The sequence below is a fragment of the Besnoitia besnoiti genome, chromosome VIII (assembly GCF_002563875.1).
Source record: "Besnoitia besnoiti strain Bb-Ger1 chromosome VIII, whole genome shotgun sequence".
In the NCBI taxonomy this organism is placed as follows: Eukaryota; Apicomplexa; class Conoidasida; order Eucoccidiorida; family Sarcocystidae; genus Besnoitia; species Besnoitia besnoiti.
This window is the reverse complement of record NC_042363.1, coordinates 2,989,329-3,014,513: the sequence shown is the minus strand read 5'-3', so window position 1 is coordinate 3,014,513 and position 25,185 is coordinate 2,989,329. Positions and strand designations below refer to the sequence as shown.

General features: G+C 58.4%; 5 protein-coding genes across 5 annotated transcripts; 3 read left to right on the top strand and 2 right to left on the bottom strand.

The window, feature by feature from the left end:
* Positions 1 to 121: 121 nt before the first annotated feature.
* On the bottom strand, positions 122 to 1,552 carry BESB_085400 (uncharacterized protein; the record flags this gene model as incomplete). The annotated part of the gene is made up of 1 exon (XM_029366890.1): positions 122 to 1,552. One exon carries the CDS (start codon positions 1,550 to 1,552, stop codon positions 122 to 124), a length of 1,431 nt encoding a protein of 476 aa, XP_029217350.1.
* A 2,334-nt stretch (positions 1,553 to 3,886) lies between these two features.
* On the bottom strand, positions 3,887 to 5,889 carry BESB_085390 (DNL zinc finger protein; the record flags this gene model as incomplete). Its single annotated transcript, XM_029366889.1, has 4 exons — positions 3,887 to 3,978; positions 4,410 to 4,511; positions 4,853 to 4,904; positions 5,293 to 5,889. 4 exons carry the CDS (start codon positions 5,887 to 5,889, stop codon positions 3,887 to 3,889), a joined length of 843 nt encoding a protein of 280 aa, XP_029217349.1.
* Positions 5,890 to 7,136: 1,247 nt separating this feature from the next.
* On the top strand, positions 7,137 to 13,176 carry BESB_085380 (GTP-binding protein; the record flags this gene model as incomplete). The annotated part of the gene is made up of 10 exons (XM_029366888.1): positions 7,137 to 7,878; positions 8,047 to 8,851; positions 9,465 to 9,636; positions 10,079 to 10,164; positions 10,372 to 10,536; positions 10,779 to 10,905; positions 11,333 to 11,626; positions 12,042 to 12,144; positions 12,442 to 12,596; positions 12,949 to 13,176. 10 exons carry the CDS (start codon positions 7,137 to 7,139, stop codon positions 13,174 to 13,176), a joined length of 2,877 nt encoding a protein of 958 aa, XP_029217348.1.
* A 2,242-nt stretch (positions 13,177 to 15,418) lies between these two features.
* Positions 15,419 to 16,063, top strand: BESB_085370 (AtPH1 family protein; the record flags this gene model as incomplete). The annotated part of the gene is made up of 2 exons (XM_029366887.1): positions 15,419 to 15,601; positions 15,854 to 16,063. The coding sequence occupies 2 exons, from the start codon at positions 15,419 to 15,421 to the stop codon at positions 16,061 to 16,063; spliced, it is 393 nt and encodes a 130-aa protein (XP_029217347.1).
* Positions 16,064 to 19,158: 3,095 nt separating this feature from the next.
* BESB_085360 (uncharacterized protein) lies at positions 19,159 to 22,875 on the top strand (the record flags this gene model as incomplete). The annotated part of the gene is made up of 2 exons (XM_029366886.1): positions 19,159 to 20,155; positions 20,558 to 22,875. 2 exons carry the CDS (start codon positions 19,159 to 19,161, stop codon positions 22,873 to 22,875), a joined length of 3,315 nt encoding a protein of 1,104 aa, XP_029217346.1.
* Between the last annotated feature and the right edge of the window lie 2,310 nt (positions 22,876 to 25,185).

The following is a 25,185-nucleotide window of genomic DNA, read 5'->3' as shown; positions in this document are numbered from 1 at the left end:
GCGAATCTCAGTCCTCGTCTTCGTGTCGCACAGGTGCGTGAGCGGCACCCCGGCTCGGATCACGCGAAAATGGAGACAGCGCTGCGGCTGTTCACCGCGCTCCCCAGCCCTCTCTCGACGCTCAGTTCCTCCCGCGACGCGACGCGCGACGTCCCTTGTGTCCTCCGCGCTTGCTCTGTGCCTTGCCGTTCTCAGTTGGTGCGGCCGTTTCCTCCTGTTCTGCGGCCTCGCGCGCTGCGACGGCGTCCGCCTCGGGGCTCGCCTCCTCGCGGACCTGTTTCGTCTCGTCGGTTTCCTTCGCGTCGGCTGAAGCCGACTCAGGATCCAGGCGTCCGTTCTTTTGCGCGTCTTTCTCGCCTCCAGTCGACGCCGCAGGTGAGTCGTCCGCGGGGGGAGCGGATGGAGGCGAAGGCTGCTTCTCAGCCGCTGAGTCTTGATCACCGTTCGCTCCGCCTTCCGCGCTCGCCTTCACTGGATACTCCGCACGTGCCTCGCGCTTGGTCGCCGCGGCTTGGTCTACAGGGCTCTGCTTGGCGCCGGTCTGCTTGGCCTCGTTCTGCTCGTCCGGTATCTCAAGCGCCTTCGAATCCGCACGCAGGAGGGACTCCGGAGACGCGCAAGTGGTTGAGTCGTCCTTGGGACGCAGCTGCTCGCGCGGCTCTTCAGGGCTTGCCTCCAACGCCGGCAACGCGTCTGCGGCGCCGCTCTCCGCTGATGCGATAGTGGCTATGCGCGGAGTCTCTGACTTTGGCGACCCCGGAGTCGCGGCTGGAGGCTCTGCGGTCTCCGTCGCCTCCGCTTGCTCTTCGGCGGCGTCTGAGGACTCTGCCGCCTGCCTCTGCCCTCCTTCCTTGCAGTCTGAAGCCTCTGTAGTCGCCGGCTTCTCTCCTTCTGCGGAATCTACAGCTTCTGCGGTCTCCTTTTTCTCTCCTTCTTCGGACTCGGGAGCCGCGGCTGATGCGGCCGGGCCCTGCTGCTCCCTCGCAGCCTTGTGACAGTCTGCGAGCTGTTCGCCTTGCGGAGGCGTCTTCTTCTCGTCGCTGCTCAACGACGATTGGACTCGCTCGCTCCCTCGGTGCTGCTCGTCGACCTTGGCCTGCGTCCTCAGCGCCTCCTCGAGAGCAGACGCGCCGCGCTGAGAAGTGACTCGCTGCGCTTGACGCTCTTCGGCTCTCTGGGAGCAGGAGGTAGGAGGCGAGGAAACGGAAGAGGAAGACGCAGAGGACGGTGCGTGGGACGACGACTCGGTGTCTTCGAGACGATCGGGGGCGAGGGGCTCGGCTGCGGATGGCGCGCGACCCGAGCACGCGCGCGAGAGCGAGCGCGCAGACTTCAGATCGAGAGGCTGCGCGGCAGCGGCAGCGACGGCGGAGCCCTCGCCCGGGTTCACCGTGGAACGCGGTGGCGCCTCTATGCGAGGAGACTCTGCGCGAGAAGCCCCCGAGCGCGCGCAGGAGTTGAGACTTGACAGTTGGCGTGCGGTCTCCGCGGAGAAAGGCTTCGCCCTCTTACAGCAGCAGCTCAGCAAGTCCACAAGCACATCTCCAGGCATCTTGCTTTGTCCCGCGTCAACGGAAGACACCGCGGCGGGCGCAGGACTGACGCGTGAGTCGTAAACAGGAAAAAAAAACCACCCAAGCCTCAGCAGGGGAAACGCGCACGAGCTGAACTACCGACGCTTACGTGAAGAGTTCCGGCAGCACGACGGAGGACAATTCAGTAGGTCACAGGGCGTATACTCTGAAAAAACGTGGTAGCCCATTGCTTTTCAGTAGCTGAAAACTGCGCGGAAGAAGCCAGAGAGAGGGACTCTCGAAAGCCGATGGTTCGGGCGGGAAACTGCGGGAGGCGCGGCCGAGTGTCCCCACGAAGAAGAGCGGACAGGGGAAGCTTCGGCGTCAAGTCGGCGGACATGAGAAAAGAGAGGAACTCAAAATCGAGGAAAACGGAAAATGCAGCGTTCTCCGCGTGGGCGAGAGTGTATCCTTTCCCGACGACACGAGAACGTCCAAACACGAGAGGCGGGGCGGCCGCGACACCACGAGGCGGCGCATGCGAAGAAAAATGGGGCGTCAGGAAATCTCTTGCCGCGTAAATGGAGAGGAAACAAATCGAATCCTAGAAAAATCAAGCAGACTCTTCCCACGGTGGCAAACTGGAAGATTTATCCGCCGTCGATTGCTTGCGTGAACTCGGTGCTGCGGTTTTTCTCCCCATCGCTCTCTCGCTGCATGCGTGTCTCCCTTCCGCGCTGGACGCGCGCGCTTTTTCGCAGAGCCAGGGGCTTCGAGACCCGCCCTGGGACGGCGCCGCGGTGTCGCGTCCACGGCGCTGCAGGCAACGGCGGACGCCCAACACAAGCGCTCGCCAGTTCACGCTTTCTCGCCTTTTTCTCTGCTTGTGGAGAAGCGTGGGCAGACGGAGAACGCCTGAGGCAGGCAGGGAGGCAGGCAGGGAGGCAGGCCGCGCGCGCGAGTCAGCACACGAGGAAGCCGACCGGCGAGACAGACGCCCCCTGCGTCGCCAGCCAGTGCTTAGGCGTGTATGGCTCCGTGACTTGCGTTAGCTAGACGCGTTCGCGCGAAAAAGAAAGAGACTGGTTTGGTGTGCATCGATTTCTTCAGTCAGTGAGCGACGACAGCAAGCAAGCCTGCCAGCCACTTAGGGGTCGACATGCCCATGCGGCAGGTAGATGTAGTCAGATAGATGAACAGGATGAATAGGTACCCACCTGTGCACCAGTACGCATATCTTCGCACACGAGTCTTGAAAGTCCGGGGGTCATAGCGGATGGCGCTACTAGAGTCCGGACGTGTCTTGCCCACCATCCAGGCTCGCCCGTCTCCCCACGTGTCTGCCTCTTCAAGCTAGGACTGAGGACGACTTCTCACAGTAGTTAGCGGCACGCGTGTAGCTCGATGAGCACTTCCAACTTCGTCGGCTGCTGCAGTGGATTCAAAGTGTCTCTGCGTGTTCCGAGGCGAATCAGACGCGACGACGGCTCGTGCAAGGCTCTTCTGTGCGACCTGTGGCTGAGAACTTGTCGGCTGCAATTCTGCGTCTCTCAGAGCTCGCGTGTGCTGCCCCAATGCCGCGAACATCGGCTGCGTAGAACTACACATTTGCGCCGACAGGACGGAACAGCGTGGGGATTCAGCGTACCGCCCTCTCAATTCCGTCACAAACACAGCGCGCTTCAAAGTGCAAGAGCACGTGAGGCAGCCACGAGTGCGGGGGCGCGCTGAAGGGAATGCCCTTTTCTCTCCTGCCAGCAAGTCTCCAGGCGCTGCGATGCTGCTGGGTTGATTCTTTCAGTGTCCAGTAGGGGTTGCGCGTGCGTGGAGCAGTTCAGTAGTTCCGTCTGTTTTCGCGAGGATAACGTTGGTGTCTACATCAGAAGCGATCACTAGGGCCCTCCATTGTTTGCGCAGCAAGTCGCCTACTCGCCCTGGAAGGCGCGCCGCGAGAGCGGTCCAGCAGCGCACGTTTTTCACCTGTTCCAAGCAAACGAGAGAGGCGAGTGAAAAGTGTTTTTACAACGGGCGTAGAGGTGTGCACGAAGCGGCGCTGCCTCAAGGCTACCTCACCCAAGACGACCGCGTAAGACACCTGCCTCGCCAGATCGATGCAGGACCACGAAAGACGCCACGCCCCGCCATCGTGAAGGAACGTTGAATGCATCGACTGTTCGCCAGGACGAACATCCGAAGCGGCCAGGAAACGGTCCTGGCTCCCGCGGCTTCGGGCGCATCCGCGTGGCCGCCGCTGCCAAATACAAAGCCCGATGAATCCCTTCCAAGTGCCGAACTTGCCGTCGCGGTTGCTTCACGGCGCTGTCCCTTCATCCGTAGCGCAAGCTCCGCCAACTCCCTCCATCTGTACGTTCTCACGGCTCCTTCGTTTCGCTTGAGTCGATCCGTCTCTCGCCTTCGCCTGCCGCAGATGCCTTGAGGTCGGAGAGGTCGAGCAAGTCCTCCGCTGCAGACACCAGGCAGATAACAAAACGTGGAGATGCGCTCCATCAGGAAACCGCTGGGCAAACACAGAGCCGTCCTCGGTTCTCGAGTCCCAGTAAATTATCTGCAGGTGACAGATGCCCTGTTTGGCTGTGGCAGTCCACTCGAAGCAGCCGCATGCACGCATTGCTCCGCTCAGTCATGCGCACTCACTGCCCCCCCCTACCTTTGGAAAAACTGCGTTAGACTCGGCCAAAACGCCGCAAGCGAACACAAGCATCGATCACAGCAAACTCTCGATGCAGCCAGCGGCAGTATATACCTGACTACACTTACATATACATATATACATGTGCATTTACATGTTTTACATATTGGAGAGCGCGAGCAGCTCCACAACGACGCGGACGGAACAGGGCGAGTAGGACCGAGTCTGGTCGCGACAACACGCACCTGTGAGCGCGGTCAGGAGTTTTTCGCCCTTCTCCTTCAGAATGTCCTCAATAGTCTGCGGACTTTCCCCGAACCAGCCAAAGTTGTCGGCGATCAAATGCACTGTGGGTACACGCAGAGCAACGGGCGGCCTGCAGATATCAAACGTCGCTTTGTTTCCGACAGCCACTCGGTCAGCCTGCGTCCATGCCGTCGCTCAGGCGAGACCGAGTATGCAGGTGCCGGTCTCAGAGCCCTGAACCCACATTACCGTCTTGCTAGCGCGGCGAAGCCACAACCAATCATGCACAGAAAAAGGTACGCAGAGAAAGACTACAGTCTATATCTGCATGTGCCCATGCTTGCTGTGTCACTACTGGATACCCTATGTCCTTATAGATCCTGTTAGTAGGCGTGTGCATGCACGCGGAGAGTTCTCCGTGCCGTTTTACAGTGCTTCTTACGCGAGGCGCAGTGTGGGCACTTGATGACTACCACGCCGTTGTGATACGCGCGCTGAAGGCAAACAGACAACGCAGAGGCATCGCCATCGCGAGCGCTGCCGGCGACGCGAGTGGGCGGAGAAAGCTCAGAGAGAGACGAGAGAAGAGGCCTGATGAAGAGCAGCGAGCCGACGGAGACAATACGATTGCAGATCAGAGAAGGAGGTACGCGACGTCAACCAGACCGACTCAGTCTCCGCAGCCATAGAAACGCGACTCGAGGCGCGGACTGAAGGAGGGCTAATCCTCCAACGCAGTGCCCCGGCCCTCCCCTCCCCGTCCCCCCCTCCCCCCCCACGATGATGACGGCTGAGACGCCGGCGAGGACGAGCGCGCCACGTGTTGCATGACGCGCAGAGTCCTCTAGGGAGAGATGGCACCGGCGGCGGCGGATAGTTTACCTTTGAGAACTTTTTCGCGGATCGGGTTCCGCACGGTTTGCAGGTGAACAGGAGGACGTAGAGGTCTGAGGGCGGCGAGGCTTCGGCGCCGTCCTGCGACTTTTTGGCGCCTGTTCCGAGGACTTTGCTCACGTCGATCTTCACGTTCAGACCGCCTGCCGACTCCTGCTCGCTGGTCGCTTCCAGCGAGGCGCAGGGTGAAGACGAAGAGGAACTCGAAGAAAGGGTGGAAGAAGCGCGACACCGCGCGGCGAGTGCATAACGCTGTGAAGCAGAAGGAGAACCCCTCGGCCCTACAGAGGGAGACGCGGAGATCCGAGCTCCAGGAAGGCCAAGCGTCGGCTGACGCCACGACACACCGCTGCTGATGCAGGACGAGGCGGCGGGAGAGGGATGAGAAGTGACGGACAAACGCGAAGCAAAGGAAGAAGACGCCGGACGTGGCGCACGGCGCGAGCGAGAGGTTGCCACCGTGCTTGCGGTGTTGCAGCAGAAGACGCTCCAAGAGAGAAAGAAGGCAGAGGCGGGAGACGAGTGGCTCGCAGAGAGCAAAGCTCGCCTGAGCGGGAAAACGGCGAAGGCCACCGGCAGCGCCATCTCGCAGGCCGCGCAGTCAGGGGCGCGTTACACCGCTGCTAGCTACCCGAGAGAGATAGAAAAAACTTTCTTCTCTCGCCCCATCCAAGGCCGAGATAGGACAAGTTGGCGGGGATTCAGCAAGCAAAGACGACGCGGGGCTTTCGCGGAGCAGAAATGAAGGATGTGATGCATACGCAGAGTCCAGGCCCCGGTTGCTGAAGGGCCCTCCCCTGCCGACAGGTTTCCCGACGAGCGAACTTGAAACACAAGGCACGCTGGCTGGCAGAGAGGAGGAATTCGTAGTTTGAATCGTGAACGAAGCGCGGGAAAAATGAGCTAACGAAACCCTCGCGGCGAGGAAAGCAGGGCGCGAGTGTCAACGGCCTGGAGGTTCGCATGTCATTGCAGCCTTTGAGTCTGCAAGGGTCGCAGACCGATGCCCCGGAAGAGAGACTCTTCTTCTCCCTTCTCCTTCCGGTACGATTCATTTAGCCGCATTCAACGAGCAGAAAAATCTGTACTCGCGGCGCGTTGTCTCTGATTTCCTGGGCAGACCTGTTTCCTCGAGCTGGCGACCTCTGCAGCCACACACTGCATGCATGCACGTTTGCTTTAAAGAACTTGAATGAGCAGATGCACGCGGTCGCTCCCAAAATGGCTGCATAGCATAGACGGCAGACCGCCTGCCTCCAACTTGACTTCTGCCCGTCTTTCTTGGACTCTCGCACTTTATCTTGTGTTCTTTTTGAAAAGGAACTGTGGCATGCGCGTTACGCGCCTCCGCATGCAACGCCTGACATCAAGAGACTCATTCTGAAACAGTTTGAGTCCCTGGGTCTGCTCACGTCCAGACACTGTGTCTTGTTTCACCAGTCTTCCCAAGTGCTTTTTCGGGTGTTTAGGGCGTGTGCGTATCTCTCGCAGATGGCGATGTGTCTTGCCTTTCGGGGGTTTTCCGGGTCGTCTCCTGATGTCTGCGTCGAGTCTGTCCCACTTCGACTGAGGCCGCTCGCGAACAACGCCCCTGCCATTTCTTCTTTCTGAGGCGCTGTAGGGGGCGCCTAGGGCGAACAAGGCTAGGCGAGATGGCTTCTGAGTGCCCCTCTGCGTGACGGCGTGTTTTCGCTAGCGCCCCTTTTGAGTGCATCATCTGAATCTCTGGAGAGAGAGGCTTCGACGGAGGCGAGGCGCGTAAGCCCTACTCCCGAAACGTCTCGCGTGAAAGCCACAAGCTCCGCATATATCCGAGGATCGCACTCATCACCATGGCGCGCTGCTCACAGTGTGAGGCGATTCGCCGTTCCCTCCGTCTCTGCTTCGATGGCGTCTCCTCGCGTGGATCTGATATCCTCCCTCGGCCTCTGTTCCTGTCTGCCGCGGCGCCCGCGCATCCTTTCTTTCCTTCCCTCGGTTTGCCTTCTTGTGCGGCCGCCGCCAGCTCTCGCGACCGCCTCAAAGCCTCCATCGTCGCTTCTTCGTCTGCTGTCTCAGGCCAGCATCCCAGGAGTGGCGAAGAGGCTGAAGGAGCGCTCTGCGGCCTTTGGGGGCAAAGCAACGCAAGCCGAAAGACAGACGGGCGCAGCGCGTTGAGAGCGGTGTCGTGTTTCACACGGGATCGAGATGCAACAGAGAACGCGCATGCCGTCTCGTCTCAGCGGCGATTGCTGAGTTCTGAACTCGAGAAGCCCATGAAGCAACGCGCGCACCTCCTTGTGCCCCCTGCGCGACGTTTCTCTCACCTCTCTGTTAGTTCTCCCCGGCAGTCGGCTCCTTCGGGTCCGCCGTCGCCTCCCTCGTCGTCTGCCTCTTCTGTGTCCTCGCCCTGTCGTAGCGCGGCTTCGCTCCCGTGGTTCCACGTCTCCCGCCCCTCGTCTTCGCTTTCGTCTTCTTCGCCGCAAAGCGCTTTCCGCTTGGCGCCTCCGCGGCGACAGGAGGGCGCGCGCTGTTCACAACCTCAGTGCGCATTCTGTGCTGCCGAGCGGCCTCACTGGCGCGCCGCCTCCACACGTGCGGCAAGCGATGACGTCTCTTCGCCAAGGGGCTCGCCGCATTCTCTCCTAGCGCGGGGATCGGCATTCGCGTTTCATTCTCCCTCTTCACTGTCTCTGGGATCCCCTCTCTCGTTTTGTTCCGCTCAGTCGTTTCCGTCTTTTGTTTCGCTTGGCTCTTTGGCAGGCTCGCGGGTGTTGCCCTCACCGCCTGCTGTGATTCCCGCGACGCCCTGCTCCCCTCCGTCTCCGCTTGCCTCTCGCGTCTCCGCGCCGCTTGCCGCGTCCTCAGACCCGTTAGACTCGTCTGGCCTTCTCTGGGCGTCGGTCGGGGGCTCGCCGCTTGTCGCGGGTTTGTCTTCTTCACGTTCGCTACGCCGGCGCTTTGCGAGTTTTGCGCGGCTGGAGCGCGTGCTGGCAGAGCTGAAGGCCTCGAGGGTGAGTAAAACCGACCCCCTCGAGCAGGAAGAAGTCTCCACAGACGCCGCCGCGGGCGCAGACGAGACAGTCATCGACGCGTCCTCGATGACGGCAGAGACGACAGGCGAGCCACAGCTCCTCGACAGCCCCGGCCGCGACCTCCTCATAGGCCGCCGGAGATCCTTCCGGACTCTGAAGAGACACCGCATCCGCGAGAGCGTCTCACTGGAGGATGCAGAGGTCACCGAGGCCTCTCTGACGGCCTCTTGCCTTTTTGGCGCGGATGATCTCACGGCTCCGCGCCAGCTGTCAGCTGCCAGCTCTTCGCTTGCTTCCGCGGCGCCGGAAGGCCCGCCGCCGCATGCGTCGTCCTTTCTTGTGTCGCCTTCTGGCTCTTCGCCGGTGTCTTCCGCGGCGCCGCCTCCTGCGTCCTCCTCGTGTTGGAGCGTGATGAAGAGCTTGACGGAAGAAGACGTTGAGAACTTTCCGCGCTACGAGAAGCCTTTTGTGGACTTCATGTGGTGCGAGGCGAAGGCCGGTAACGGCGGCAAACCGAAGCAAAACGCAGTCCGGTGCGCATGTACATGCTTGAAGCGACCGTCTATCCATTCGGCTTCGACAAACATACAACGCTTGGCACTGCGTAACTGTATTGTATATATATATATGTATTGGTATGTAAGCACACGTTTGTTTGACCTGTTTTCATACTAGACCTCGTACGTGAGCTCCGCGATCCTTCGCGTCGGTGCGATGTGGGCGCGGAACCACGGCGACGGCGGAGGTGCAGGGGAGCAGGATAAGTAATTCAGTTACGACTGTGGACGGGCGACTTGAGGATGCTGGTGGTGTTGTGTTTTTCGATTTAGGCGCAACATCTGTCATTGGCTCAGTTATGTGTCTGCGAATGCATGGATAGAAGCTTACACATATGCGCATTCGTATACACTGAAGGTTCAGGGCTGCATGCTGGCGTGCTGCGGAGCGTGTGTCGCCGTCCCCGCGTGTCATGGCAGTCTTCCAGTTATACGCGGTCTGTTAGTACGACGCTCCAGCTGCTCACTGGTCTTTCCGCAGGTCTGTTTGCCTCTCATTTCCGCCGCGAGCTCGTCGCGACTGTGTTGGGGTCTCTTGCGTGCGGCGTTCGTGGTGAATGTGTTTCGTGCGCTGCGACTGCTTGCGCAGAAGCCGCAACTTCCGCGGTCCAGGCTACGGCGGCCACGGCGGGAATGTGATTTTGGAGGCGGACATAAAGTGCCACGACTTTCTTCAGCTCGAAGAAACGCTGCGAGCCGACGACGGCGGGGACGGCGAAGGCACCAGTCGCGGCCTGCATGCGAAGGACAAAGTCATAAAAGTGAGGGAAGCGACATCCTGGAGAGGCCCTGAATCCGCTCACAGCTTACGCTGCGCAGTGGCCTTCCACTCCCCTGGGACTCGGATAGTGCCGGGAGGGGTCGGCGGCGGGGCGGTCTTTGGCGCTCGTAGAGAGGGCTCTACGGAGCCCGCGCGATCGCTGCAGTTGCACGCCTTTGCCTGCGCTTTTGGCGAGCGTTCTTCGCGCGCCTGCTGTGGCTTCCAGTTGCATATACCCGGCACCGAACGAGGAGCAGATATCAGTTCAGCTGTGTGCGTGGACTGAAGCCTGCGCATTGACAGCTGCGAGCGGGTGCACACCGCTGTCTTTGAAACTCGTCCGCGCTGGCTCATCTGGACGTGTATTTCCGCCTGAGTTCATTTCAAACACGACTCGCGTCTTGCGCGTGACCGTCGGCGTTCGTCGCCATCTTCGTTTTCAGGTTCCGCTAGGCACAATCGTGAGGAAGCGCGTGCCGACCGGGCGCCTCAGCCGCGAGGGCCGCCGGTACAAGGAGAGCATTTTCTGGTGAGCGACGCCCACCTTGCGGGTCTCCTTTCAGTGAATTCTGTCTCTGCCGCGCAGCGTGCGCGTGCCTCTCCCCGTGGCACAAAACGCTGAATCTGCAGGGCTGTAAGAAGCGCACTGAGGTCAGTTGGTCGCGTTTGCACTCCGTCTCGCGCGCGCTCAGGTACCAGCTGCTTTTCGACAAGCAGAGCCTCATGGTGGCCGCAGGGGGCGAGGCGGCATCGCTCCAAGCACCTTCAAGAAGAAAGACGGCAGGCCTCCGGAGCCGGGCGAACGGAATTCCCTCGAGCTGGAGCTGCGCTTGCTGAACGACGTCGCGCTGCTCGGCGCGCCAAACAGCGGAAAGACCGCCTTTGCTGCAGCTGTCACCAGGTGCGCATAAACCGCGGGGGAGGGGGGGGCCGCTGTCGCGCGGTGCAACGCCGGCGGCCTGATTTGTCACCTTGCTTTTGCCGCTTGCATGCGTCGGAGGGGCTGATGTCTCGCGCTCTGTTTCCAGCGCCGCATGTGCATCGGCAGCAGCTGCGTGATGTGGTTCAGCCAAGTGGCTGGGAAGGACCGGACGTTGTCTGCGAAAGCCGCCCGTGGACGAGGTCTTGGCTTGTTGTCTGTAGATACCAATCCAAGATCGGTTCGGAAGGCCTACAAACGCGCAGACCACACATCGGCACGCTGCGCTACGTCGATGGGGTGGAGTTCAAGCTCATGGATCTGCCTGCGCTTTGCCCCGGAGCGCATCAGGTAAGCACCGACCAAGCGGTACAATACGAACGCTCGACGGCTCCATATATTACGCTAGAGCATAAATGATGTGGAATAATCCCTGTAGAAGGATATTGAGATCGGCGACACGGTTCATCATGCCATTGTGCGCCGGCGCGGTTTCCGCATCCCGTATCATTTACGTTGGAAGAAGCAACTGCGCGAGCGCCGCACGTTTGCCGGCTCCAGCATTCGTTGCCAGTGCATCGATGGCAGCAAGCGGCCTTCAGGCAAGCGCGGGGGCACGCGTCTCCCCGCTGGATACGCATGAACTGGAGTTCACTCGGATTCCACTTCGATCGCTTTGGGGTCAGAGCGCGTTTTTGGCGGAACGGGGCTGACATCAGCACATACGCGAATGGGCGTTCCTTTGACTGTCTCTTCCCGGTGTGTCGTGGCTGTGCAGGACAAAAAAAGGGGCATGCGCGTCCTCCGGCACTTGTATCGGTCTCGCCTGCTTGTCTACGTGATCGATGTCGCCCGGGGGAGCTCCGTCCACCGCCGGCCTGCGATCAAAGAGGAGAAGGATCGTCTGCTGCTGACTGGAGATACAGACTTCCAGGGGTCGCCCTCAGAGGGCGAGGCTGGCGAAGCGCACTACGCAGGCGTTACCGGACAGGGTGACCCGCTCGAGGACTTCTTGTATTTGCGAGAAGAGGTCATGAAGCATCGCAAAGACAACGAAGGCAAGAAGGAGTTGGTATGTACACACCGCGTTGGCGAGCTCGACGGATACCTGTTATCTGAACGCCGTGCTACAGTATGCGTTCAGGGGTGGAAGGTCGTGGGGAGCGGGCGGGAGCGGAGGGGGGGCCGTGGCAGGCGTCGGCACCATTTGAAGGCGAGTGACGGTGTGTGAGAGTCTGAAGCGATTGAGCTTGGTGCTGAGGCATCACACGCAGCCGAACGGGGTTGCGTTGGCAACAGTGCGTTGGTTGAGGTAGCGCCGTGGAAGACTAACGGAGGAACGTGCATGGTGTTGGCAAGGTGGCGGCCAGAATGGATTGGCTGTTTTGTCTTCTAGTCTTTTGTTGTCGTCTGTGTGTGCGACGCGGCAGCCACGTCTGGCATGATTTGTTTCTATTTCCTGTGTATGCGCTTGATGCTCCTTTCAGATCATCGCCACAAAGTGCGACGCCCTTCACCGGGGGTCGCTCTATCACCTCGACTCTCTATATTACCGCCTGCGGAGCCAGTATCCCGAGATCCCGATTGTCGGTGAGTTCTGCCGAATGCCTTTTTCTCGGCGCTTACTCACAGCTCAACTAGAGTGGCGGAACGGCATGGAAACGGGTTTAGGGTTACCCTATCCCTAAACCCGTTTGTTTTTTGCCAGGTTGAGGCTTGTGTACGGACTCTTGCAGCGAACCCGCTTGCTTCTACCTCGCGACGTTCTGGCACCCGAACCCCTACACCCATTTCCGTCTCGACCGACTAATCGGGTTTCGTTGCTGGTAGTGGTACTCGGTTTAACATCGGTTGCCGTGTTGCTTTCTTTGTATGAATTCGTACCAGGTGTTTCCGCTCGGTTCGGCTTGGGCTTACAAGAGGCTGTGAGCACGATTCGTCAGTTGCTAGGCCCCGAGGACTGGCTTGTCAAAGAGCGGCGCGTCCAGATGGACGAGTCCTGGGAGGAGTTTTTACTGCCAAACCAGGCCGAAGAAGACAGGGTAAGCCTAGCGTGATACCGTGCGCCAAATGTGCGATTTGCATTTGTTTCCGAATGAGCCGAACGATTCAGCGGATCGGTTCACCGTCTGCTTTCAGTTTCGCTCTGCGTCTTCGTGTATGGCGGAAACGGAAAGCAACCTGGAGGTCATGCGGCGGCGACAGTGGAGGAAGGACTGGGGAGGATCAGACTCAGAGTCTTGCCCCCGCGTAGATCTCGTTTGCTACCGTCCACCTGCATCGATTCCGCGCCACATATGACGGCTGTTTCGGTTGTGTGTTCCACTGTCCTCGGCATTAGTCATTATGGCCGCGTTACGCAGGCGCTTGTTTTGCTTGTTTGACTGCCACCAGGCTCTGCGACGGCTCGACTTTTTCCCCCTCCCGCCTGTCAATCTCCCAGCAAACGTCGGCGTATCGACCCACCCTCCGCCGTCACTGACAACAAAGATTGTGGGATCACACGGATTCTCCGAGGGTGTCAAGAAGCCTTTGAATCCTTCTCAAGCATCCGGGGTGGGCACGATTGCCACAGACCTCGATGAAGGCTGGCTGGTAGAAGGAAAACACGGAGATCTCTAAAGGCCGGAGACGCAATAGAAGCGTGAGACGCCAGTGCTTCTGGAAGGACAACAACCAGGAAGTACACAGCATTTCCAGGCTGACATGTGTGTGCACACGTCGTGTGTTTCCTGAAGGAAATCGAACACCACCACAAGATATGGGAAGCGACAACTTCGATTCGAGTTCCATTACCGTCAGGATAGCTTGATCAGGCCTTTGCGCACCGGGGCTTTGATGTGACGAGTACCGTAAGAGAACCAAATACCTGCATCATACGAAGGTTCCACATTCAGCGGGTCAACACGCTGAGCTTCTTAGAGCGCGCCGTCACAGAAGCGCGCAATGAGTGACCTCATATGGCACGCAGGGTAGGCGCCCGCCACCTGTTGCATCCAGGTGCTGATTGGATCTCGGTCCTTGCCTGATGACCCCCACATTGCCTTGTTGAAATAGCTATCGTTTACGAGTCTCGTTACGGACAGAGGTGCAGCTGAGTTGATGCCAGCGATCGCCACCGTGGAATATCATGATCCAGCTGCGGTGTTGTCCTCGCCAACAACTACAGGAGAAAGTGGCATGGTGCTACTATTTTGCCGCAGATATGTAGTTTGCATCGTCACTCCATTCGAACGGTCCTCAGACGTAGTGCTACAGTACGCTGGTTTCAGTGAAGTCAAGCTAGAGGCAGAGCACCAATGTCAAACCCGGAAAACAGACATGAAGCACGTTTCAATCAGCAACCTACGCGCTGCGCTGCAGCCGATCTCAAAACAATGATTCAGGCGAGCACTCGCGATATAATATAAGTGATTCCTTCGTACGAGGACTACCGTGCCTCTGCACTAGGGCACTGGGAAATAGTGCTGATGTAGGTTACAGCCATCCAGGCACAGAACCTGTAACAGTACCTTGCCTGACCTCAGCCCCAAGACTGTGGTATCTGTTTCAATAAGCAAGCGAAGCATGGCTCAGGCCTCGCAGTCGGTTCGTCAAGGTACATCTTCGCATAGTGAATAACCTCAGGATCACCCCCACAAAGCCATTGTCTACCAAGTACTTCCAGCAAAGGCAAGAAGCACCGTTTTATTTCTAGATGCACTAGCTTGCGCGTAAGTTCGTCGTTGCGCCCAGTCAAGCCTGACGGACCCGCCAGACGCATCGTCGAATGCTACGTGGCTCTTAGCCATAGTCCTTGCGGATCTAGAGAAGAATCCATAAAAGCCAGCTATACCAGCAATCAGGCAGCATGCGGCGTGCGCCCAAGGACAAAAGATTTCTGTGACCTGCCAGAGTAGATAGACTGCATCCGTGTGGTGACCTGTATGAAGCCCAATCGTGTTCGCGGATCGTCACGAGCAAGGGAATACGCCTGTTCAACAGAGCACTAGCAAAACCTTGTGATGCAACCCGTGTTTCTGTTGCAATGCATATAGCGGTACGAAGAAAAAAGGGTGGTTGTTCGTGATTATTCTTTCCTGACGTACTCGCATCAGGCGACAGCCTTGCACACTGAGTTACGCCGCGGACCTTAACGAGAGTCGAGCCAAGAAGACAGGAGCAAATACTGCAGCACGGCGCCCCCAAAGCGGCAGATTTACTCCACAGCACAAGAACCAGGGCTTAAACACACTCAAAGGTGATGCTTCATCCCAGGTCACAGTTGTGCGTTCTCGGTTTTCGAAGCAGCACGTTCGTTCCAGCTTTCTGCGTGTAGCCGCCAATTCCGGACAGCGGGCATTCAGCGCATGCAAATCCTGCTAGGACAGCGGCACAATCAGAGCCGATAAATTCTTGCGTACCTGTATCTTGACTAATTCTTTTCGGCACCACGAGGTCCTCCCTTATGATGTAAGTAATTACGCCTACCAGCTTGAGCTGACGTATATTCGACTGGGTTATTGTGATAACGTATAGTGGCTAGTGCCGGAGTCCTGAGCAACGCTTGGGTTGGGAGCCCTAGTTTCTTCCGTGTCTCAGTTATTGCGTTTGGTCTCGGTCTCGTTGCAAGTCGTTTTGGCGTGCACAATAAAATATTCTACATATCTTTTTGGCTAGTTCCTCTAATAAAGCCACTGTTCGGGAAGTCAACCGGGCCGGCCCCCGTACTCCGTTGTGTTGTATGCCTTGGACGGCGGCCTGCCGGAAGACATTATTCCCGCCACGGACCTGTCGTTGTCTTGATTAGCGGGTGTTCTTTCACGGAGTCTGAGGATAGCGGGACGTGCCGTGTCACATACAGAGCTCATGCTTCTCGGCGAAGATGAACCCCTTTCAGTCATCTAGTTCCGACATCACCATCGGCCGGGGTGATGTGGTAAAAGAAGGCTGGCTGTGCAAGCAATCAAAGTTCCTCAAGGACTGGAGACGACGCTGGTTCGTTTTGACTCCGTACTGCCTGTGCAGCTACAAGACTTCGGATATCTACAGGTCTAAGCCAACTGAGGTACGTGCAACACGAGAGGGCTCGTCAGCGGTGGCGAGTCTTCACGAATGTGCACCCCAAGGATTAGCTGTCCTTAGGTTCCTCAATGCTAGTCGGACCAGGCGACACACAGTATTGGGCATGGATGACGTACGAATGTCACCATCGTGACACAAGAGGTGTGCATTATGCTGGCGCAGCTATGGCTCACGCGAGCGTGATGAGGTGCATAAAGACCGTTTTTTCTGGTACCGGCGTGTGTGCTTTTTGCAGGTTCTTTACTTGAGAGACTGCAGTACCGTGAAGAGTGCGGATGAGGACATACAGAAAGAGAATGCTTTTCGAGTGGACACTCCAAATCGCGTCTTTTTTCTTATAGCCGACAACAACCAAGAAAAGGAGTCGTGGATTGGGCACATCGGAAGGCAGATGGTGCGTCCTTCCGTTATGGTGAATGAGTGTTACGGCCAGGATAATGAATAGGCGGGCAAAGAATTGTTGAAGTTTAGTGCAAGTGGCTTCTCGTTGACGTGAGCGCGAATAAGTTTTACTCTTCATCACATCTGCTACCTCGTAACATTGGGACCCATCGCTGGCGAATGCCGGGTCTCTCTGAGTCAGGCCCTCAGCAGCAGAGAGGCTTCATCAAACTGAGTCATTCAGCAGACCCCCCATATGGCGCACCTTTGCTTGCGAGCCCAGCTTTTGCTCATCCCCTCAAGTTCCGAGTTTGAATCTTATTTCCAGAAATTTCGTTCTTTTCAACTGCAGGCCAATTCCGTCGATTGTAGCGTCTCGCATCCTCTGTCTTACTGTGGTCGTGATACGTGTATCGTGTGCATCAGTGATTTTGGTGTTCCACGCCGTGGCCACTACGGTTCGCCGCAGAAAACGTTTGCAGGTTTTAGCCGGAGGGAGACCTTCGCAAGGGATCGCCGAGAATGCCAAGAAAACAAACAGCTGACACGTTGAATTATCGATTTTCCCTAGCATGGCGGCCGGCGCTGAGCTTTTGCCGTTCGCACCTTCTGTTGCTTTTACATACAGATCGCACACACACACACAGTCTGTTGGCCTGTTCCCGGATTTGAGGGTGCTGGATGTACACCGCTCACTTAGTGGGAATTCAGTGGTCCTTGTCCTGCGCTGTAGTGCCGACATGCTCGCGTGATGGGGATTCCGGTTGTCGCCTGTTGAACTTTTCCATCCTGTTTCTTTATGGGGCAAGACTGAAGAGCTGCTCCAGTAGCCGAGCAGTGTCAGTGGCGTTGGCACCTGGATTTGCAGGCATCAGCGAGTTTTGACGAAACAACCGAGACTTTACATATAGAGTTGGCCGTATCTGTCGTGTTAACGTAGCGCCAGCTTATAGAAAGGAGTCACAATGGCGTATCAGCCGGAGTTTGTTGGCGGGGAACCGATAAAGTAATGCAAACTTCCAGGCTAGTGGATGGGGCAACATGTGAATCCAACCGAGCAGGGCTGACGAATTTGCGGCGATGCTGCAAAAGGCTATTGACGAGCTGGATTCACTAGATGTAAGGCGACTGGCTTGCTGATTTTGACGCTACATGACGTTGCGATTCCTGCAGTTCGAAGGGCTCGAGATGAAGATATTTACTGAGCTTGTAGAGTGGGCCTTGCTCCGTAATGAGCGCCTGGTTTATGAATTGAGGCAGGCTCGGAGGCAGGTTAGATCGTGACGGGCAGACTCTAGATATGACACTTAATCTACTGATGGCAGGCACAGAAGAGTTCGATAAACACTGATGATGCTTGACCGCCAGAAACGACTTCCGGCATCCTTCAGCAAGCTTCTCATCGAGAGCAGGACTACAACATATGTGTGTCGCCGCCTGCGTGGGACCCTCCTGAATACGACATTTTCATTGTCGCAGACCGACAATATCGTTGTTGGTCGTTTTATAGAACTGCTTTGTGGGTATAATGGGAGACGCGGGAGCCGCTCCGTCTTCCGGAACGCGCGAAGCGTCAGGTTTGCAGGGACGATGAACGAGAGACGCGCCACAGACCTAAGCTTTATACTTCCTGCTTTCAATCATGACCTTGCCAGACGGGTGTATGAACTACCAAATATGTTTCCTGCGGTAATAGATCCCAACATGGCTTGTGAAAGGCCAGCCAGACGGTGCCCAATGAGACCTCTCTACAGCACTGCCAGCATCTACCACATTGCCACCATCGTAGTTCCTACTTGTTGTTTCCGTAGCACTGAAAGCCATGCTCCGGCACTGAAGACTCCTCGTGCTCACTATGGTGTATCTCCGCAAACACGGAAATGCGATACCGTCTCTACCAGTTTCAGCACCTCTTGCGAATCGCTTGTGAAAGAATCTTATTAGGTCGGTTGTGTCCTGTTGGAAAAGTGCGTGAGGCGCAGGACGGATCCTTCCACCCCACGGAATCCTCCTGCCCAGAAGCATCGTCCCGTGCTTCGGGAAGATTACCCAAAGGGTGCGGCGACCCTGGTAGGCTGCCAGCCGCTGTGACGCACGCCAGTGGCTGCGTGAGTTTCGGCTCCCTGACAACTGCCCTCCTTAGCATTGTAGTCTTACTCTCTATTAAGTCATGTGATTCCGCACGGGATTGAGGATTTTGGAGAAGATGTGCATAGGCAGGTTTTTTTTTGGTCCGTGGCTGACGCTTTTACTAGCACGAACGGGACCATCTTGGTCCCTGCATGCTTTGTCGTCAGCATTCGTTTTCCCTTTGTTTGCTTTTGATTGCAAGACCAGGATATGCCAAAAGAATGACCTTGTCTGATATCGGCGTTATATCCGTTTTTTCATGTGGCTCTCTACATGTGTTAGCGGCTCCTTCAGCCCTTCTCGTGTTCTAGTGCTGCGTTCACTTGCGACATGCAGTGCAGCGTAAACTAAATGGGGAAAGGGTGTTGGTGTCTTCTCGAGGCATCATCGCATTTTCATACGGCCATGCGGCATCACTGAGAACTCTCTAGTTGCCTTCCCATTCATCTGGAAGATGATGCGGTTTTGTGCGCCACAGACGCCAGCTGCGGCGCACTCGTGTGAGCGAGGAAGTTACCGAAACGCAGCTACTCGCGCAAACTTCCTTCCGCCACTTCACGAGGTTATCTCCCATTAGGCTTTTTCATTGGTACGTTAGCTCTTCTTTCTGTTCCATGCCTCGACTTCGGCTTCCTTGTTTGCGGAGGGCACGCCCGACACAAAGCGCCTCGTAAGTGTGCGGCAGACAGGTGGCCTCGCATACCCCCGGTTCACACGCGATTTCTACTCCCTGTTGCGGCTTCAGAAAGCTTATTTCCACCTCTCTCTCCTCTGATCGTGATCCTCTGGGGTCATGCTACTATGGTAGCAGCCACTCTGGGCATCCCGCGCATGAGGGCGTGCAGCTTTTACTGTGATGGGGGCTCCGATGTGTGCAAATCGGACCAGAGCTGCATAGGTGTCTTCGTTTTTCAGTGAGTGTTTTATTTTATGGCTAACACGTCGTTCCCTGTTTGAAGGCTCTAGGTTTTCTGGGCATGCGCAAGTCTTTTCCGTCGTTTTTCTTCCACGTCTCTCACCGCGGTAGCCATGTCGTTTTACCCGTGGGGGTCCTCACTCCCCAATCCGGCGGCGGTAGCACAAGCCCGGGCGCCAGGGAAACAAACTGGCGACCGCAGTCTGAGCGGGGTACTCGTCGGCGAGGGCGAGGCGCCGACCGCCTCAGGCCTTAGGGCAGCGGGGCGGATGCCGTCTTCTTGGTCGCCCCTCGCAGACGACGGCACTATGCAGACTTCGGCTGAGGGTTCGCCGTTCTCATCGGCGTGCCATGTTTACGGTTCAACGAGTGGTCATGTGAATTTCTCGGGCGAGACGGATGCGGCATCCCCTTCAGCGGATGTCTCTCCTGGCTGCCCACCTCCACCCGGGGCTCGCGTCTGCCCATGGACTTCTCGTTCGGCGTCGGCGTACCTGAGCAGAGCTGGCTCGTTGCGGGACGTCGCTCGGTGCGGAAGCTGTGGGGACGCAGCTGCCAGTTTTCCTCAAGCGGGCCTAGCTAGCCCGCGGCCAAATGGTGATGGGGCGGCCCCTGAGAACGCTCCAAGGGAAGACGACCTGCCTCTGCAGCCGGCCGCCGCCGTCCCCGAAGCCGCACAGGCTCGCCTTCCCGAGACCTGTGCGGATTCCAGTGTGCCGCGTCAGGTGCCCGCGGCTGCTGACCACGAGTCCGATTCGAGAGAAAATCAGGCGTTGCCCCATACAGCGCCTGGCTCGGGTCACACGACCGGCGAGGAGGATGAGCCTCAGAGATCGAAGCTGTCGAAGTGGGCGGATGCCCACCACCTGAGGCCCGTGCCTCTATGCACCATCTCAGGGGTAAGCGAAATTGCGATCATGAAGAAAGGCTTGTTGGCAATCTCGCTGGTGGACGGCATCGGCGGCCGCGCCCTCGCCGCGCGCGCCAGTCTGACCACGAGGCAGTGGGAAGAGAGCGACCCGTCTCCTGAGGCCAGGAGGCAAATCGCCGAGTTGGAGACCTTCCACGATGCCGTCCGCGGACGCAAGCTGATGCGGGAACTCATGATGGGTGAGTCATGCTTTTCGCTCTTCTGAAGCGGTGCGCAGGAACGTCTCTGCGAGGGGGGGCGAGAGAGGGCGGCGCGGCTCGAAAGGTGTCGGGGGCACGCTGCCATGCCTGGACGCTGTCTCTGGCTGAAGCTTTATCCGCCGAAAGTCTTCGACTCACGAGGATACCTCCATTGACTATGGCGCACTTAGGTGCTCGCAGGATACCCCGTGTTCCCCCCTTTGTGGCTCCGCCGGCTTGGCTGTCCAGACTTGTTCCACAGAAAGGGCAGACCAGCTAGATTGTTTTGAGGTGGATCGTGCGCTGCTCCTGGGAGCCGTGGTTTCGTTTTTCGGGTGTGTCTTTATTTCCTCCACTGAGCTCGGATGTGAGGTCTGGCGTTTCCCTGCTTCCTCCCTTCAGGCGACATCTCGCTTCATCAGCTTCTTCCCAACGACGTGAGCACGGTCCAGACGGATGTCGGTTTTCTGTCGCTGCGCCAGTTGCTGATGTTTCGGATCAACAACTGCTACGCCTTCGATCCGTCGTCTCGCTACCACTCGGCGCACGCCTCTCTCCTCCACAGTGTGGACTGCAGGCTGGCGGCCTTTCTTGGCGAGTGGCTCCTGGGCCACACGGTTTTCGATCTCTTCACGCCTCACACCTCGCGGTCTGGAAGCCGCTGCTTGAGCGCGACCACCGCGTCCAGCGCCCCTTCGCCGGGGCGGCTGGAGAAACCTTCTGCAAAGGAGGCTGCGGCACCAGCGGCAGCGGCTGGCGTGGCGCGCGCGAGCAGTCTGCGTGCGCCCGACGCAGTTCTGTCGCCGCGCGCGGCCGTCGTGGCGGCTCGCCAGCGGGGCGTGCGGCATTCGTTGCCGGCGGCCTTCGCGAGCGAGGCGGCTGCGCGCGCCGGCGTGCGAGATGGGTTCGTAAAGGACCTCGTGACCCAATTTACGAGACGCGCAACGGTTCGCAGCTCGGATAGCGAGGAGTCCGCGTCCCCGTCGCCGCGGGACGGCGAAGAGGCGAAAAATCGACTCAGTCGCGCGAGGCTGCTTGCAGCGCATACGTCGTCGGTTGCGGAGGACTCCCCACGCATCTCAGACGACGGTGAGGGAGCTGCAGGGAGACGCGCACCGAGGAACTCCGTCGGAAGCACCGATGCGGCGGGCGTGGCGCGCGGGCGGCTCGCCCGTGCGCAGCCGGAGAGCTCCTTTGAGGCTCTGAGTGACGGGAGTCGAAGACAAAGCGAGGGCGGGCGAGAGTCGACCACGGATGGGGAGGAGCTCGGGAACGTTCCTCCGTCGGCGTCGCGGCCGCCTGCGGGTTCATCGCTGCACACGCAGCTCGAGGATCGTGGAGCGAAGGCCACCGACGTACAGAAAAAGACGCATCGCGGAGACGAGGCCGCTGAGGCGCTCGCGACTAGAATGATCAACGAAATCCTCGTCTCGCGGGGCGAGCTGGGGGACTACCTCCCGTCTTCGTACGCGATGCCTAGAGAGCTGCACGCAGCTAGCTTGTCGCAGAAACGGGAGCTAGGGAGGCAGCTCGTGCTGCAGCTGGGTCTCTTGCTAGCTGCGAAAGAAAAGCGCCCCTACCTCTTCGGTCTGCTGACTGACCTCGACGCCTTCGTGGCCTCGCGCACTGGGAGGGAAGGCCCGTCTCTGCGCATCTCCGGGGCGAGTCCGAAGACGCAGAGAAACGCCGCTTCTGCGCGGAACGGGGAAGCACATTCCCGCGACGCCCTCGCGCCGCGCAAGGCAAGTGACTGGGAGGGAGTTGCGCGGCTCGGAGGTCTGTCGGGCGCTTCAGCTGCCGAACCGAAAGAGGCATCTGCGGCTCCTGCCGAGGCCGCTTGCCCGCCGGAGGGCGGTGCGTGCTTCGAGCGAATCAAGGCTGGGAAGCTCGATGGAATCTGGATTCGACTGCTTGTCACAAGCAGCATCGCAGCCGAGTGCAACCTAAACGGCGCCTCGCACCCACGCAGGGGTGGGAGTCCGCTGGCGAGCGTCACTGGCGGACCCAGCAGCCGCCCCAGCTCTCTCACCCAAGACGCGCGTGCCTGGCTCGGCCGCAGCCGCGTGGCGAGCGCATCGGGAGCACCGACGGGGGGGCCTGAGAGGGAGGAAAAGAAGTGCTACACGAAACCCACGCGGGCATCTGCCGCGGCGGCGGACGCAGAGGTGGCGGCCGCGGCCTCGCGTCGCGCTGCAGAGGCGAGGCGACTTGAGCACGAAGCCGAGACGAATGTGCGCGGCGACTGGTGCGAGTGTTTTTTGTTTTTGCGTCCGCGAGTTGCCGAGCCCGTCGTCGTGGACGCCTCCCCAGTCGAGAGTGCAGAGGACAGGGCGCTCGCTGGCGGGGCCTCGCACGAGCCGCAGGCGAGCCCGTCTAGGGCTGCCGAGGGCCTTGCGGCCGCGGAAGCAGCCGCGCAAGAAGCCGGAGGAGCCTACGAGGTCATCGTGAGCGACGACCGCCCCGCGGGCGCAGAGATCTACTGGGGCATGTCGGACACCGACCTCCTTTGTCGCGCCACGGGGAAGCAGAGTTGCCAGTGGCAAGTCGCCTGCATCCCAGAATCGGTCGACTTGCAGCAGAGCGTGGGGGGCGACGTCCGGGCGAAGGACCTCGTGAGCGAGTTGCGCGAGCGCATCAGACGAAGAAGCGACCGTCTCAACTCGGTGCGCGGCGCGGGCGGCATCGCCACCAATGAGACAGAGTTCCTCGTAGACCCATAGTCTTAGCTCTCGCGGCCACTTGACTGCCACCGATCAACACGCTCGCGAAGAAAGACTGGAGGCCACATGTACCGGCAAGTCGGTTGCGCAGCGGGCACAGGCCAGGGGCCGTTACAATTTAAACTCAACCGACGCGAAGCCGGGAGGATGAGGAATCACTTGGAACGTGCTCCGCTGTCTAGTTTCAATTGCAGGTTCCTCTGCATGGTTTTTCCCTTTCCGCACGCTTTCCCGCCGATACCGTCCTCGGTGCACGCGCAAAGTCCATGGTAGCGCACACGCTGCCACCGACGCGCGGCGGTGTTAGCTTGTCTGTTCGTGATGCTCCTGTGACGCGATTTTTCATTCATCACTTTTGTCAATGCGTACAAAGAGCATGCGCTGTGTCCCAGATCTGCGGCTGCTCCGCGAGCAGTGACGCCAGAAAGTTAGAGTAGCGTATCCTCTTTCATCGTCGAAATCGTGCCTCGTGCCAGTGTCACCCTGCCTTCGTGCGCTGGCCTTTGTAAAGTAGATAATGTTGCTGTAGTCTAATTCCTACTCACCTGCTGACCTAACGAACAGTCTCGGGGTAGCAAACGCGCTTGAGCTGAAAAGAAGGCAGCAGAGTTTCCGCCTCTGGCGCTTACCGGATGTGCAATGGCAATAACGCGGGGGAACAAACAATTCTTCAGAGAATCCGTGCAAAGATGGACATATATCTTGCTTTTCTAAGCAACTGTGGAGAACTCACGTGGCAGCGCGGGGTTGCATGGCCTCAGCCAATCCAAACGTGTTGCAGGTTTCACGAAAGGCAAGATTCAGAACGCGAAAGTGGATTCATTTTCTTTAGCGCTTCCGACCACAACTTCGTTTCCTCTGCTATCGGCATGGCGTATGCGCGCCCGCGACATCGTTCCGTGGAGCACAGCACGATGTGGTGATAAGAGTGCAGAGCAAGATCAAAAACATGCAAAATCGAGCGTGGAGCAGCCTGGATACTACGTGGTCTCAATTCTGCTTTCTGTCCGCGCGTGGCAGTTAGGCGGGGTTCCCAGCTGGAAGCTCCCTGCCAGCCTGCCGTTTCCTGCGTGAGCCCACCCCTTGTCGCTGTTCGAGTCTCATAGGCACCTGATTCGTGTCCGCATGCTTCGGTCACGACGTGTCGAGTGAGCGTTGATCGGCAGCCATTAAATCAAGAGCTGCTTGTCTGCCGCCTGCACTGTTCACTGGCAAGCAGCGGAAATTCGGCGTTGCGCCCCTCTCTCATTCCGTTGGCAAGCTCTGGTGCCCTGAGAAACACCGGACATGATTATAGAACTGCACTGGCACTCCACAGGAGGCACGATCGTGCCTTTCTGCATTTTTTGGCCTCCTCCAGTGCTATCACGCCATAAGGGCTCGGCGTGTATACGTGCCTGCTGCAGAATGCCAGCTTCGGCAAAGCTTGTGAAGAAGGTAAGTTCGAAACCGGCACGCGCGCGACGACACCACGATGAAACCACCGCGTTTGCCGCCTATCCGCCGTTTGAAACGCTCAACTGTCCGCCCCGCTACGGACTAGACTGTGCTCGGTTCAGGGTGCCACTTGTTAGCTGTGGAAGCGACTTGAGAGCCTCAAATGAAAGAGCACATCGGGAGAACTCGTCAGACCTTCGAGACTCCTCTCGAATTGTGGAAGGATGCAAAACTCACGCGTTGGCACCTTGCTCGTTGTATGAGACTGCGTTGAAGCAAGCGAATCAGTCTCAGCGATTCTATCAAATTGCTCAGATTCATGACCGCCGGTGCTCTTTTCACTTCAGCGAGGCGCGCCGCCTCAGCCAGCTTCGGCTTTTTCACGGCTACGCATGGCAGCGAGACTCTGCACAACTACCCCTGCATTTCCCTCTTTTTCCTGCGTACCCCTGAAAAAAAGTGTCTTTGATTTCGACTCTCCGCCACGAGGTTGTATCTAGGGTGGATGAAACGAAAAAGCCGCTCAAATCCCCGAGACAGGGTCTGTGAGACGCGCACGTCCGGCAGCTGCCTGCATGCACACCGGGGAAAAGGTTGCAAGAAACTGTTCGCAAGATACGGTGGCTAGCGACAGGCCGGCGAGAGAGAGCGTCCTATAAAAAGGATTTCCCGAGTCCCTCTGGCTCTAAACGCAGCCGACGATTGGGCGTTCCAACTTAACGGTATGGACATTGCCAGGCGCCGCTCAAAAGTTGTCGCTAAAAGCCAAGGCACTGTCGCCGACTCGGTCGTCTCGCGCCAGCGCGCGTCTGGCTGTACCTATTTTTTGCCTCGAATCCTGGACTTCGCCGGATATGGCTCGTCACCCTACAC